Source organism: Fringilla coelebs (assembly GCF_963513975.1).
Source record: "Fringilla coelebs genome assembly, chromosome: 37".
Classification (NCBI taxonomy): Eukaryota; Metazoa; Chordata; class Aves; order Passeriformes; family Fringillidae; genus Fringilla; species Fringilla coelebs.
In genome coordinates this window covers 348437-363653 of record NC_140063.1, presented here as the reverse complement: position 1 = coordinate 363653, position 15217 = coordinate 348437, and the positions used below count along the sequence as shown (strand labels likewise).

Here is a 15217-nt window from a genome sequence, read left to right as displayed (position 1 = left end):
ATGGCTGAGGGGGAAGGCGAGGACGATGTGCAATTCCTGCGGACGGTGAGAAACTGGGGAGACTGGGAGGAAACTGGGGGGTGATGCTGGGAGGAAACTGGGAGAAATTGGGGGGGATACTGGGAAGAAACTGGGAGAAATTGGGGGGAATACTGGGAAGAAATTGAGGGGGAATACTGGGAGGGGAAACTGGGAGAACTGGGAGAAATTGGGGAGGAATACTGGGAGGGGAAACTGGGAGAACTGGGAGAAATTGGGGAGGAATACTGGGAGATACTGGGAGGGGGAACTGGGAGAAATTGGGGAGGAACACTGGGAAGAAACTGGGAGGGGAAACTGGGAGATACTGGGAGGAAACTGGGGGGATTGGAAGGGGGATACTGGAGGGGCTGGTGGGAATACTGGGGAGGAACTGGAGGGATTGGGGTGGAAAGAGGGAGAACTGGGATGGGATACTGGGAGATGCTGGGTGAGAAACTGGGAGAAGTGGGAAAAACTGGGAGAGAAGGACTGGGGGTACTGGGACGGGATACTGGGGGGATTTGGGGGAACAGAGCTGGGGATACTGGGAGAATTGGGAAGGGAAACTGGGGGAACTGAGAGAGGAAACTGGGGGGACTGGGAGACACTGGGATGAACTTGGAGGGGGACGAGGAATACTGAGAGCTATTGGGGAGACTGGGGAGGGAAACTGGAGATACTGGGAGGTACTGGGATGAACTGGGAGGGGGATTGGGAGTACTGGGGATACTGGGGAGGGAGACTGGGGATAGTGGGAGATACTGGGGAGGGAGACAGGATACTGGGATGAACTGGGATGAACTGGGAGGAGCCCTGGGAAGGAGGGGGTCACCCCACCCCTCCCCCCACCTGTCCCGGGCTCCCAAAAAAGCAACACGGGGGGGGGGAGGGGGAGCAGCTGCTGGGAGGGGGAGGGGCGACACCAGATCCCCCCCAGGGGGGTCGGGGGGGGTGGGGGGAGGGGCGTCCCAGTTGCTCTGTCCCAGTTTCTCCCAGTTTGGCCTCAAAATGAGACCGGGAGGGGAATTGGGGGGGAGGGGGCAAAGGGGTGACCTTGGTGTGGGGGGAGGGGGAAATGCTGAGCTCAGCAGATTTGGGGGAGGGGGGGATTTTTTGGGGAGGGGGAAACTGAGTCACGGAGCCGCCCCTCCCCCCCCATGGCATCCCCGGCCCGCGGGTGGAATCCGCCCCTCCCCCACCCCCAATTTCGGGGGGGCCCCGAGTGATGGGAGCAGGTGGGGGAGGGGGAGGGGGAGCCAAACTCCTTGGGGGGGGGGAAAAGGGGGGTCCTGACCCCCCCCAAAAAAGGGTTTGGGGGCGCCCAGGGGGTCCTGACCCCCCCAAAAAAGGGTTTGGGGGCACCCAAGGGGTCCTGACCCCCCCAAAAAGGGTTTAGGGGCACCCAGGGTGTCCTGACCCCCCCCCAATAAAATTTGGGGGCACCCAAGGGGTCCTGACCCCCCTAAACAGGGTTTTGGGGTACCCAAGGGGTCCTGGTTTTGGGGTTCTGGGGGATATTTTGGGGTCCTGGGGATATTTTGGGATTCTGGGAGTATTTTGGGATTTTGGGGGGTTTTAGGGGGAATATTTTGGGGTACTGAACCCCAGTTTTTCCCCTAGGATGACGAGGTGGTCCTGCAATAATTTTGGGGTTTCATTTTGGGATATTTTGGGGTTCTGAACCCCAATTTTTCACCCCAGGATGATGAGGTGGTCCTGCAGTGCCACCCCACCCCATAAAGACATAATGGAGGTTTTTGGGGTGTTCTGAGGGGTATTTCGGGGTTCTGGGGTTTTGTTTTGATTTGTGATGGATATTTTGGATTTCTGGAGGATATTTTGGATTTCTGGCGGATATTTTGGGGTGCTGACCCCCCAATTTCCCCCCCAGGATGACGAGGTGGTCCTGCAGTGCACCACGACGCTGCTGAAGGAGCAGCTCAAGCTCTGCCTGTCGGTCGAGGGCTTTGGGAACCGCCTGTGCTCCCTGGAGCCCACCTCCAACGCACAGGTGAGACCCCTCCCCACCTTTGGGGGGACCCCCAGAATCCGGGGGGACCCCCAAAATCCGGGGGAGGCTGGGGGGACCCCGGGAGACCCCAAGTTTGGGGGATTTTGGGGGATTTTGGGGGTCTGAGAGAGGATTTAGGAGCTGGGATAGCCTTGAGCTCACCTCCAACGCACAGGTGAGACCCCTCCCCACCTTTGGGGGGACCCCCAGAATCCGGGGAGACCCCCAAAATCCAGGAGAGGCTGGGGGGACCCTGGGAGACCCCAAATCTGGGCGGTTTTGGGGTGGTTTTGGGGGTCTGAGGGAGGATTTAGGAGCTGGGATAGCCTTGAGCTCACCTCCAACGCACAGGTGAGACCCCTCCCCACCTTTGGGGGGACCCCCAGAATCCGGGGGGACCCCCAAAATCTGGGGGAGGCTGTGGGGACCCCGGGAGACCCCAAATCTGGGGGGTTTCAGGGGGCTGAGGGAGGGTTTAGGGGCAGGTACAGCCGAATTTTTTGACTAAATTTTAGAATTTTGTTGGAGTTCTGGATGCTGAGAATTTTAGACTAAATTTTATAAGTTTAATGAAAAATTATAAGCACATAATAGTAATATATAAGCATGTAATATTAATATTTAAATGTATAATATTATCCTATAATATCCTAGATATTGTATATAAAATAGATATAAGTATATATTCAGTTATGTTGTTATACTTTTTATTTCAAATGTTATATGTATTATCTATAATATATATATTTTAATAAAAATATATATTTATAATAAATGCAAATGTACTAATGTATCTATACAACATGTATTTATAAGAATATATAATTATTATATACTACTAATTAATGTTAGATGAGATTGTATTAGTAATGAATCACAACTAAAAACCAATAACAAACAATCTAAATCTGCACACAAAACCCTGCCTCAAACACTTCAACCCCGACCTTAACTCTTAAAAAAGAAATCCAAACCCAACATTTAGGAGTCCCCCATGATCTCTGACCCCCCTTTTGTCCCCAGAGTGTCCCCCATGACCCCTGACCCCTTTCTGTGTCCCAGAGTGTCCCCCTGATCCCCTTTCTGTGTCCCCAGAGTGTCCCCCATGACCCCTGACCCCCCTTTTGTCCCCAGAATGTCCCCCCCGACCTGGCCGTGTGCTGCTTCGTGCTGGAGCAGTCGCTGTCGGTGCGGGCGCTGCAGGAGATGCTGGCCAACAGCTCCGAGATCGGCAGCGAGGTGGGTCCGGCCTCCCAGAGGGGATTTGGGGGGCCCTCGAGGGGATTTGGGGGGCCCTCGAGGGGATTTGGGGGGCACTAGAGGGGATTTGGGGGGCACTAGAGGTGGGTCCAGCCTCCCAGAGAGGACTTGGGGGGCCCTCGAGGGGATTTGGGGGGCACTCGAGGGGATTTGGGGGGCACTAGAGGTGGGTCCGGCCTCCCAGGGAGGACTTGGGGGGCCCTCGAGGGGATTTGGGGGGCACTAGAGGGGATTTGGGGGGCACTAGAGGTGGGTCCAGCCTCCCAGAGAGGACTTGGGGGGCCCTCGAGGGGATTTGGGGGGCCCTCGAGGGATTTGGGGGGCCCTCGAGGGATTTGGGGGGCACTAGAGGTGGGTCCGGCCTCCCAGAGAGGACTTGGGGGGCCCTCGAGGGGATTTGGGGGGCCCTCGAGGGATTTGGGGGGCACTCGAGGGATTTGGGGGGCACTAGAGGTGGGTCCGGCCTCCCAGAGAGGACTTGGGGGGCCCTCGAGGGGATTTGGGGGGCCCTCGAGGGGATTTGGGGGGCACTAGAGGGGATTTGGGGGGCACTAGAGGGGATTTGAGGGGCACTAGAGGTGGGTCTAGGCTCCCAGAGAGGACTTGGGGCGCCCTCGAGGGGACTTGGGGGGCACTAGAGGTGGTTTGAGGTCCCTAAGAGGGGATTTGGGGGGCACTAGAGGGGATCTGGGGGGCACTAGAGGTGGTTTGCGGTCCCTAAGAGGGAATCTGGGGAATGCCAAGGTGATTTGGGGGGCCCTCGAGGGGATTTGGGGGGCACTAGAGGTGGTTTGAGGTCCTTAAGAGGGGATTTGGGGGGCCCTTGAGGTGGGTCTGGGGTCCCACAGGCCATTTGGGAGGCCCTCGAGGTGGGTCTGGGGTCCCACAGGCCATTTGGGAGGCCCTCGAGGTGGGTCTGGGGTCCCACAGGCCTTTTGGGGGGCACTAGAGGGGATTTGGGGGGCCCTTGAGGTGGGTCTGGGGTCCCACAGGCCATTTGGGGGGCACTAGAGGTGATTTGGGGGGCACTAGAGGTGGGTCTGGGGTTCCAAAGGAGGTCTGGGGGGCCCTTGACGTGGGTCTGGGGTCCCACAGGGGATTTGGGGGGTGCTAGAGGTGGTTTGAGGTCCCTAAGAGGGGATTTGGGGAATGCCAAGGTGATTTGGGGAGCACTAGAGGGGATTTGGGGGGCCCTCGAGGTGGGTCTGGGGTCTCAAAGGCCATTTGGGGGCCACTAGAGGGGATTTGGGGGGCTCTCAAGGTGGGTCTGGTGTCCCAAAGAGGATTTGGGGGACCCTCGAGGTGGGTCTGGGGTCCCACGGGGCATTTGGGGGGCACTAGAGGGGATTTGGGGGGCACTAGAGGTAGTTTGAGGTCCTTACAAGGGGATTTGGGGGGCCCTTGAGGTGGGTCTGGGGTCCCACGGGGCATTTGGGGGGCACTAGATGTGGTTTGGGGTCCTTAAGAGGGGACTTGGGGAGGGGTTTTAGGACCCTGGGGGGTTGTAGGGTTGGGTTTGGGGGTCTTGGAGGGGTTTTTGGGTACACCTGAGGGGATCCTGGGGGTCCCAGAAGGGATTTTTGGGGTCCTTTTTGGGGGTTTTAGGATCCTGTGGGGTTCCCAGAGGAGTTTTTGGGGTCCTTTTTGGGGGGGGTTTAGGATCCTGTGGGGTTCCCAGAGGAGTTTTTGGGGTCCTTTTTGGGGATTTTAGGATCCTGTGGGGTTCCTGAAGGAGTTTTGGGGGGCTTTAGGATCCTGCAGAGACCTGGAGATTCTGGGGTTCCTTGAGCAGTTTTTGGGGTCCCTTTCTGGGAGGGGGTTTTGGGGGATCCCTGGTGTTTTTGGGGGGGGTCGCAGCCCCCCCACGTGACCCCCCCCTCTTTTCTATCCCCCCGCCCACCCAGGGGGTCGATCTGGATAAGTGGGTAGGTGCCACTGTGGTGTGGTGACCCCAAATCCTCATCCTCACCTTCATCACGCCCCTCCTCTTCCTTCTCCTCCTCCTCCTCACCCACCCCCCAAATTTTGGGGGGCTCTGCCCATCCCGCATGGACCCAGGGGTCCGGGTGTGCCCCTCCCCCCCCAATCCCATCCATCCACAGCCCCCCCAAAATTCTGCATGGATCCCAAAGTGTGAGCACGGGGGGAGGAGCATGGGGGGCACCCCAAAAAGGGGGGATCCCAAATCCCCCCGGGAGCATGGGGAGACCCCAAAAAGGGGATCCCAAAAAATTGGGGAGCCGGATGTGCGGTGACCCCTAAATTTGGGATCCCAATTTGGGGAAACCCCAAAAGGGGGGGGATCCCAAATCCACTGGGGATCCCAAAAAATCGGGGAACGGGACGTGGGGTCACCCCAAAATTTGGGATCCCAGTTTGGGGGGACCCCCTAAATTTGGGATCCCAGCTTGGAGGAAACCTCAATATGGGGGGCGCCCCCCAAAAATGGAGACCCTCAATATTACAGGGATCCCAAAAGTGGGACCCCCAAATTTTGAGGGGATTTCAATGGGGTGACCCCCAAAATTGGGGATCTCGATATGGGGTGACCCCAGTGGGAAGTGAGACCCTGAAATTGGGGACCCCAATATCAGGGGAGTCCTCAATTTGGGGGCATCCCACCATGAGGGGAACCCCGAGACGAGGGGGGGTCCAAGGCACAGTGCACCCCAAAACAAGGGGGGTGCAATGCACAGGAGACCCCAACACGGGGAGACCCCACAATGGGGGGACCCCAAAACAAGGGGGAGACCCCAAAACAACGGGGCAGCGATGCACAAGGAGCTGTATCTGAAACATGGAGCCCACAGGGGTTTTTTTTCTGGGGTTCAAGGTGTTTTTTTGGGGGGTCCAGGAGGCCTCAGGGGATTTTGGGGTCCCCTCCTTGACCCCCCTGTGCCCCCCAAGTCCTCTCAGGGTGGGGGACACCGGACGCTGCTCTACGGCCACGCCATCCTGCTGAGACACACACACAGCGGCATGGTGAGTTTGGGGGGGCTCTGGGGGGGTTTTGGAGATTTTGGGGGGGCTTTGAGGGTTTTGGGGGGCTCGGGGGGATTTGGGGACCCCCAATAACCGCGTGTCCCCCCAGTACCTGAGCTGCCTGACCACCTCCCGCTCGGTCACCGACAAACTGGCCTTCGACGTGGGGCTGCAGAAGGATGCAGCAGGTAAAGGGGGGACCCAGAGGGTTCCTGGGGTCCCCCAGGTGGGGTGGGTTGGTTTCGGGGTGTTTTGGGGTGCCCCACCCGTGGTTTTTGGGGTGCTGATTTGGGGTGTGCCCCCAGGTGAGGCGTGCTGGTGGACAATGCACCCGGCGTCCAAGCAGCGCTCGGAGGGGGAGAAGGTTCGGGTGGGAGACGACCTGATCCTGGTCAGCGTGTCCTCGGAGAGATACCTGGTGAGAGGGGACACCTGGAGACACCTGGGGACACAGAGGGACACCTGGGGATGTGGGGGAACACCTGGGGACACAGAGGGACAGGGGGGACATAGGGATTCCCTGACCTGATCCTGGTCAGCGTGTCCTCGGAGAGATACCTGGTAAGAGGGGACACCTGGGGACACCTGGGGACACAGAGGGACAGCTGGGGACACAGAGGGACACCTGGGGACATGGAGGGACAGGGGGGACATGGGGGAGCACCTGGGGACACAGAGGGACAGCTGGGGACATAGGGATTCCCTGACCTGATCCTGGTCAGCGTGTCCTCGGAGAGATACCTGGTGAGAGGGGACACCTGGGGACACTTGGGGACACCTGGGGACACAGAGGGACAGCTGGGGACATGGAGGGACAGGGGGGACATGGGGGAGCACCTGGGGGCACGGAGGGACAGGGGGATCATAGGGATTGCCTGACCTGATCTTGGTCAGCGTGTCCTCGGAGAGATACCTGGTGAGAGGGGACACCTGGGGACCTGTGTCCCACCTGTGTCACCCCTGTGTCCCACCTGTGTCCCATCTGTGTCACCCGTGTGTCTCACTCATGTCCCACCTGTCCCAGCACCTCTCCACGGCCTCCGGGGAGCTCCAGGTGGACGCCTCCTTCATGCAGACCCTGTGGAACATGAACCCCATCTGCTCGGGCTCTGAGGAAGGTGACACCTGAGGCACCCCAAATTTGGGTGGGGGGGTTCTTTGGGGTGTCCCCAACACCCTGACCCCCTGTCCCCCACAATGTCCCCTCAGGTTTTGTCACCGGCGGCCACGTCATGCGTCTGTTCCACGGCCACATGGACGAGTGCCTGACCCCCACGGCCCCCGAGCAGGGCGAGGAGCGCAGGTGGGGCTGTCCCCAGTTTGTCCCCCAAATTTGGGGTGCGGGTCCCCAACTGGCTGTGACCCCCCCTTTGTCACCTCCCAGCAGCATTGTCAACTACGAGGGTGGCGCCGTGTGCGCCCACGCCAGGTCCCTGTGGCGCCTGGAGCCCCTGCGCATCAGGTAGGGGGACACTGGGGGACATGGGATGTCACCACCCCCCAGGGACACTGGGGACACTCTGTGGGGTCCCCCCGTGGAGCCCCAGTGGGGGTTTGGGGTCCTGGAGTGTCCCCAAGATGTGTCACTGTGTCATCGTGTCCTGTCCTGGTGTCACCTGTCAGCACCTCGTTGTGTCCCCGTGTCCCTGTGACACATCTGCATGCCCTCAGCCTGTGTCCCCCGTGTCACCTCATGTCCCCATGACCCGTCCCCGTGTCCCAACCCCCCTGGTGACAGCAGTGTCCCCTCCCTGTGTCCCTCAGCTGGAGCGGGAGCCACCTGCGTTGGGGACAGCCCTTCCGCCTGCGCCACGTCACCACCGGCCGCTACCTGGCGCTGACCGAGGCCACCGGGCTGGCCATGGTGGAGGCCACCGCGGCCAACACGCGCGTGGCCACCTTCTGCTTCCGGGCCTCCAAGGTGGGAGTGTCACCTGGATGTCCCCAACCCGCTCCTGGTCCCTGTTCTGGTCCCTGTTCCCACCCCAGCTGTCCCAAACCACTCCTGGTCCCAGTCTCTGTCCCTAGGAATGTCCCCATGATGTCCCCAACCCTCTCCTGGTCCCCATCCTGACCCTGTCCTGGTCCCTGTCCCCTCCATGAGCGTGACCACCTGTGTTTCCAACACCACTGGGATGTCCCCATGATGTCCCCAACCTGCTTCTGACCCTGTCCTGGTGCCTGTCCCCACCCCAGCTGTCCCCAACCCTCTCCTGGTCCCCATCCTGACCCTGTCCTGGTCTCTGTCCCCTCCATGAACGTGACCACCTTTGTTTCCAACTTCTCTGGGATGTCCCCATGATGTCCCCAAGCCTCTCCTGGTCCCCATCCCGACCCCATCCTGCTCTCCATCCCACCCCACCCCACTCCCTGCCCCCATCCGGACCCTGCCCCCCCTGCTGACCCCCCCTGTGCCCCCTGACCCCACAGGAGAAGCTGGAGACGACCCCAAAAAGGGACATCGAGGGCATGGGGCCCCCCGAGATCAAGTACGGCGAGTCCCTGTGCTTCCTGCAGCACAGCTCCAGCGGGCTCTGGGTCACCTACGCCGCCCCCGACCCCAAGGCCCTGCGCCTCGGGCTGCTCAAGAGGAAGGTGGGACCCCAAAACCCCAAAATCACCTCTGGGGGTGCTTTGGGGGGAGTTTTAGGGGAGTTTTAGGGGGTTTTGGGAGCTCCAGGAGGCACTGAGATGGGTCTAGGCGGGCTTTGCGGGGGTGTTTGGAGTCTTTGAGGGGGTCTTTGGGGTTTAGGAGAATCTTTGGGGGTCCCCCAAAATGTGCTGGGGTGGTTCTGGGGGTTTTGGGGGGGGATTTGGGTGAGTGTTGGGGGGTTTTGGGAGCTCCAAGAGGCACTGAGATGGGTCTAGGCGGGCTTTGTGGGGGAGTTTGGAGACTTTGAGGGGGTCTTTGGGGTTTAGGAGGATCCTTGTGGTCTTTTGGGGTCCTCAAAATCAGAGGAGGGCGGCTTTGAGGAGGTTTTGGGGGGATTTGGGGGAATTTTAGGGGGTATTGGGGGGGTTTGAGAGCTCCAGGAGGCACTGAGATGGGTCTAGGTGGATTTTTGGGTGTCTTTGAGGGGGTGTCTGGGGTCTTTGGGGTTTGGGAGGATCTTTAGGGTCTTTTGGGGTCCCCAAAATTACCGGGGGAGGGGCGGGGGGGGCTCTGAGGAAGCTTTGGGGTGGGAGTTTGGGGAGTTTTGGGGGGTTTGGGAGCTCCAGGAGGCACTGAGATGGGTCTAGACGGGCTTTGTGGGAGTGTTTGGAGTCTTTGAGGGGGTCTTGGGGGTTTAGGGGGATCTTTGGGATCGTTTGAGGTCCCCAAAATCACCGGAGGGGGCCTCTGAGGAGGCTTTGGAGGAAATTTTGGAGGGTTGTAGGAGGTTTTGAAAGCTCCAGGAGGCACTGAGATGGGTTTTTGAGGGATGTTTGGAGTCTTTGGGGTTTAGGAGGATCCTTGGGGTCCCCAAAACCTGCTGGGGTGGCACTCTGAGAGCTTGGTGAGGAGTTTTGGGGAGTTTTGAGGCGTTTTTGGGACTCTCAGCAGCACTGGGATGGCTCTGGAGAGGCTCTGCAACATTTTTTGAGATGTCATGGAGAGTTTTGGGGTCGCTGTGAGTTCCAGGGGTTCCCTGTGGGTTCAGGGGGGTCTCTGTGGATTCTGGGGGGTCTCTGTGGTTCGGGGGACCCCTGTGACCCCCCCCTTTGCCCCCCCAGGCCATCCTGCACCAGGAGGGGCACATGGACGACGCGCTGACCCTGAGCCGCTCCCAGCGCCAGGAGTCGCAGGCAGCTCGGATGGTCTTCAGCACCACGGGGCTCTACGGGGCCTTCATCAGGTCTGGGGGGGTCCGGGGGGGTCCGGGGGGGTCCTGGGGGTCCCTGGGGGGGATCATAACCTCCTGGGGGTGTCAGAAACCCCTGGGGGTCCTGGAGGGCTGGGGATGGTCCTCAGCACCACGGGGCTCTACGAGGCTTCCATCTGCTCTGGGGATCCCCGTGTGGTCTGGGGGCTCCCGGGGAGTTTGGGGGTGTTGTTAGGGTGGTCCTGGTGGTCTGACCCCGTCCCCCCAGGAGCCTGGACAGCCTGCAGGGCCGCCCCCGGGGGTCCCCGCCGCCCCCCCTGCCCATCGCCGGGGTGATCCTGAGCCTGCGGGACCTGATCGGGTACCTGGAGCCGCCGCCCCCCGAGCTGCGGCACGAGCAGCGCCAGGGCCGCCTGCGGGCGCTGCGGGCCCGCCAGAGCCTCTTCCAGCAGGAGGTGGGACCCCCGGGACCCCGCCCCAAATCCGGGAGGGGTTAAACTCGGGGTTAGAGGGGTAAACTCGGGGTTGGAGGGGTTAAACTCAGGGTTAAAGGGGTAAACTCGGGGTTAGAGGGGTAAACTCGGGGTTAGAGGGGTAAACTCGAGGTCAGAGGGGTTAAACTCGGGGTTGGAGGGGTTAAACTCGGAGTTAGAGGGGTTAACTCGGGGTTGAATGCTTAAACCTGTGCCCCAGGGGAAGTCTGGGGACATTTTGGGGTGATCTGGAGCTGCCAGAGCCACTTCCAGCAGGAGGTGGGACCCCTGCGACCCCGCCCCAAATCTGGGAGGGGTTAAACTCGGGGTTAGAGGGGTAAACTCGGGGTTAGAGGCGTTAAACTCAGGGTTAGAGGGGTAAACTCGGGGTTAAAGGGTTAAACCTGTGCCCCAGAGGGCATCGCCAGGTCCAGGTGATCCAGGGCCTCTTCCAGCAGGAGGTGCAACCCCCGGGACCCCGCCCCAAATCCAGGAGGGGTTAAACTCGGGGTTAGAGGCGTTAAACTCGGGGTTAGAGGGTTAAACCTGTGCCCCAGCAGGAGTCTGGGGACATTTTGGGGTGATCTGGAGCTGCCAGAGCCTCTTCCAGCAGGAGGTGGGACCCCCGGGACCCCGCCCCAAATCCGGGAGGGCTTAAACTCGGGGTTAGAGGGGTAAACTCGGGGTTGGAGGGGTTAAACTCGGAGTTAGAGGGGTTAACTCGGGGTTAAAGGGTTAAACCTGTGCCCCAGTGGGAGTCTGGGGACATTTTGGGGTGATCTGGAACTGCCAGAGCCTCTTCCAGCAGGAGGTGGGACCCCTGCGACCCCGCCCCAAATCTGGGAGGGCTTAAACTTGGGGTTACAGGGGTAAACTCAGGGTTAGAGGGGTTAAACTCGGGGTGAGAGGGTTAAATTCCAGGGTTAAAGGGTTAAACCTGTGCCCCAGAGGGCATCGCCAGGTCCAGGTGATCCGGGGCCTCTTCCAGCAGGAGGTGCAACCCCCGGGACCCCGCCCCAAATCCGGGAGGGGTTAAACTCGGGGTTACAGGGGTAAACTCGGGGTTAGAGGCATTAAACTCAGGGTTAGAGGGTTAAACCTGTGCCCCAGCAGGAGTCTGGGGACATTTTGGGGTGATCTGAAGCTGCCAGAGCCTCTTCCAGCAGGATGTGTGACCCCCAGGACCCCATCCCAAATCTGGGAGGGGTTAAACTTGGAGTTAGAGGGGTTAACTCGGGGCTAGAGGGGTTCAACTCGGGGTTAGAGGGGTTAACTCGGGGTTAGAGGGGTTCAACTCGGGGTTAGAGGGGTTCAACTCGGGGTTAGAGGGGTTAAACTCAGAGTTAGAGGGGTTAAACTCGGGATTAAAGGGTTGAACCTGTGCCCCAGTGGGAGTCTGGGGGCATGGCCAGGTCCAGGTGATCCAGAGCCTCTTCTAAGCAGAGGTGTGAGCCCCAGCCCTACCCCCTCCCAAAATTTCAGAGGTCACAGTGGGGTCGTGGAGGTCCTGGAAGGTGTGGCAGAATTGAGGGGGGGGGGGAGTAGTCCCAGTTTGGGGGTCCCAAGAGGGCTCGGGGTGGGGTTTGAGGCCCCTTGGGCCGCAGGAGATGCTGACCCTGGTGCCAGTTTGGGGGTCCCAGGGTGGGTGTCCCAGTTTGGGGGTCCCAGGATGCCGGGTGTGCCTCAGGGTGTTTAGGGGGGTCCCAGGGTGGGTGTCCCAGTTTGGGGGTCCCACGGGGGGTCTGACAGCCCCCTCCCCGGGCCGCAGGGGATGCTGACCCTGGTGCTGAGCTGCATCGACCGCCTGAGCGCCTACAGCACCGCGGCGCAGTTCGGGGAGGCGGCGGGCGAGGAGGCGGCGGCAGCCTGGAAGGAGATCGTCAACCTGCTCTACGAGCTGCTGGGTGGGGCAGATACGGGGGGCTGGGGGGCAGATGTGGGGGTGTATGGGGCAGATATGGGGTGTATGGGGCAGATATGGGGTGTATGGGGCAGATATGGGGGTTGGAGGGCAGATATGGGGTGTATGGGGCAGATGAGGTGGTGGCAGCCTGGAAGGAGATCGTCAACCTGCTCTACGAGCTGCTGGGTGGGCTGGGGGGCAGATATGGGGGTGTACGGGACAGATATGGGGTGTATGGGGCAGATATGGGGTGTATGGGGCAGATATGGGGGTTGGAGGGCAGATATGGGGTGTATGGGGCAGATGAGGTGGTGGCAGCCTGGAAGGAGATTGTCAACCTGCTCTACGAGCTGCTGGGTGGGCTGGGGGGCAGATACGGGGGGCTGGGGGGCAGATATGGGGGGCTGGGGGGCAGATACAGGGGGCTGGGGGGCAGATATGGGGTGCTATGGGGGAGATATGGGGGTCATGGGGCAGATATGGGGTGTATGGGGCAGATATGGGGTGTATGGGGCAGATACAGGTGCTGTGGGGCAGATGTGAGGGCTATGGGCCAGATGCAGGGGGTTACAGGGCAGGATGGGGTGCTATGGGGCAGATGTGGGCACTATGGGGCAGATGTGGGTGCTGTGGGGCAGATGTGGGTGCTATGGGACAGATGTGGGGTGCTGTGGGTGCTATGGGGCAGAAGTGGGTGCTGTGGGGCAGAAGTGGGTGCTGTGGGGCAGAAGTGGGTGCTGTGGGGCAGATGTGGGTGCTATGGGACAGATGTGGGGTGCTGAGGGTGCTATGGGGCAGAAGTGGGTGCTGTGGGGCAGGGCTGACCCCCCGTGCCCCCCCAGCCTCGCTGATCCGGGGGAACCGAGCCAACTGCGCGCTCTTCTCCACCAACCTGGACTGGCTGGTCAGCAAGCTGGACAGGCTGGAGGCCTCCTCAGGTCAGTGGGGCGGCCCTGGGGGCTCCCCTGGGGCTGGGGTCTCTCCTGTGGGTCTGACCCCTTGCCCTGGGGCTGCTGGGGGTCTCTCATGGTGCTGGTGCTGCTTCTCTGGGGCACCTTCAGGATGCTGAAGGCCCTGAAGGTTCCTGTGGGTCTGTCTGGGGTCTCTCCTGTGGGTCTGGGGTCCCTCCTGTGGGTCTGACCCTGCTGTGGGTCTGGGGTCTCCCTGTGGGTGTGACCCTTTGGTGGGTCTGGGGTCTCTATGGTGGGTCTGGGGTCCCCCCCCGCTGTGGGTGTGACCCTTTGGTGGGTCTGGGGGCATCCTGGAGGTGCTGTACTGCACCCACTCTCGGGTGGGTCTGGGGTCCCTGCTGTGGGTCTGGGGTCCCCCCACCGTGGGTGTGACCCTTTGGTGGGTCTGGGGTCCCTCCCCTGGGTCTGGGATCTCTCTGGTGGGTCTGGGGTCCCTCCCCAGGCATCCTGGAGGTGCTGTACTGCACCCAGTCTCTGGTGGGTCTGGGGTCCCTGCTGTGGGTCTGGGGTCCCTCCCCTGGGTCTGGGGTCCCTCTGGTGGGTCTGGGGTCCCCTCTGCTGTGGGTGTGACCCTCTGGTGGGTCTGGGGTCCCTCCCCAGGCATCCTGGAGGTGCTGTACTGCGTGCTGATCGAGAGCCCCGAGGTGCTGAACATCATCCAGGAGAACCACATCAAATCCATCATCTCCCTGCTCGACAAGCACGGCCGCAACCACAAGGTGGGCGGGGCTGGGGGGGCACAGGTGTGCCCAGGTGTGCCCAGTTGTGTGCCCAGGTGTACCCAGGTGTCCCCAACAGTCCCCAGGTGTGTCCAGGTGTCCCCAACAGTCCCCAGGTGTGTCCAGGTGTGTCCCCAGGTATAACCAGAATATACCCAGAATATCCCAGTTGCTTCCAGTATGATCTCAGTCATGCCCAGGTGTCCTGAGGTGTGCCCAGGTGTGTCTTCAGCTATTCCCAGGTGTGCCCAGGTGTGCTCAGCTCTGTCCCCAGCTGTGCCCAGGTGTCCCCAGGTGCGCTCAGGTGTGTCCCCAGCTGTCCCCAGGTGTCCCCAGCTGTCCCCACGTGTGCTCAGGTGTGCCCAGCTGTCCCCAGGTGTCCCCAGGTGCACTTAGGTGTGTCCCCAGGTGTCCCCAGCCATCCCCAGGTGCGCTCAGGTGTGACCCATGCCCAGGTGCGCTCAGGTGTGTCCCCAGGTGTCCCCAGCCGTGCCCAGGTGTGCTCAGCTGTGTCCCCAGCCGTGCCCAGGTGCGCTCAGGTGTGTCCCCCCGCAGGTGCTGGACGTGCTGTGCTCGCTGTGCGTCTGCAACGCGGTGGCCGTGCGCTCCAACCAGAACCTGATCACCGAGAACCTGCTGCCCCGCCGCGACCTGCTGCTGCAGACCGGCATGGTCAACTACGTCACCAGGTGGGCTGGGGGTCCTGGGGGCTTCGGGGGCTGGGGGCTCCTGGGGAGGGGAGTTACAGAGGTTTTGGGGAGTCTGGTGGTGGTTAAGGTGCATCTGGAAGTTCTTTAGATGTTTCTAGAAGAACCTGGGGACTCCTGGAAGTTCTTGAGATGTTTTTAGAAGATCTTGGGGACGTCTGAGGGGGTTTTTGGGGGTCCGGGGGGGCTTCCAGGGGTCAGGGGGGTCCTGGGGAGGGGAGTTACGGGGGTTTTGGGGTGTCTGTAGGCGGTTGAGGTGCACCTGGAAGTTCTTTAGATGTTTCCAGAAGAACTTGTGGACTCCTGGAAGTTCTTGAGATGTTTTTAGAAGATCTTGGGGACGTCTGAAGGGGTTTTTGGGGGTCCA

The 15217-nt window shown here is 60.8% G+C and overlaps 1 protein-coding gene across 1 annotated transcript in view; it reads left to right on the top strand.

Moving 5' to 3' along the window:
- Window positions 1–15217, top strand: part of RYR1 (ryanodine receptor 1) — a gene marked incomplete at both ends in the record, with an annotated part of 82091 nt that continues 66874 nt past the window's right edge. The window contains 17 exon segments of the mRNA XM_084224394.1: window positions 1–45; window positions 1913–2032; window positions 3167–3271; window positions 6200–6274; window positions 6384–6462; window positions 6580–6692; window positions 7299–7392; window positions 7484–7577; window positions 7659–7736; window positions 8039–8195; window positions 8705–8869; window positions 9989–10110; window positions 10346–10532; window positions 12319–12454; window positions 13296–13391; window positions 14025–14143; window positions 14699–14832. Of these exon segments, the coding sequence (XP_084080520.1) occupies window positions 1–45; window positions 1913–2032; window positions 3167–3271; window positions 6200–6274; window positions 6384–6462; window positions 6580–6692; window positions 7299–7392; window positions 7484–7577; window positions 7659–7736; window positions 8039–8195; window positions 8705–8869; window positions 9989–10110; window positions 10346–10532; window positions 12319–12454; window positions 13296–13391; window positions 14025–14143; window positions 14699–14832 (1919 nt within the window).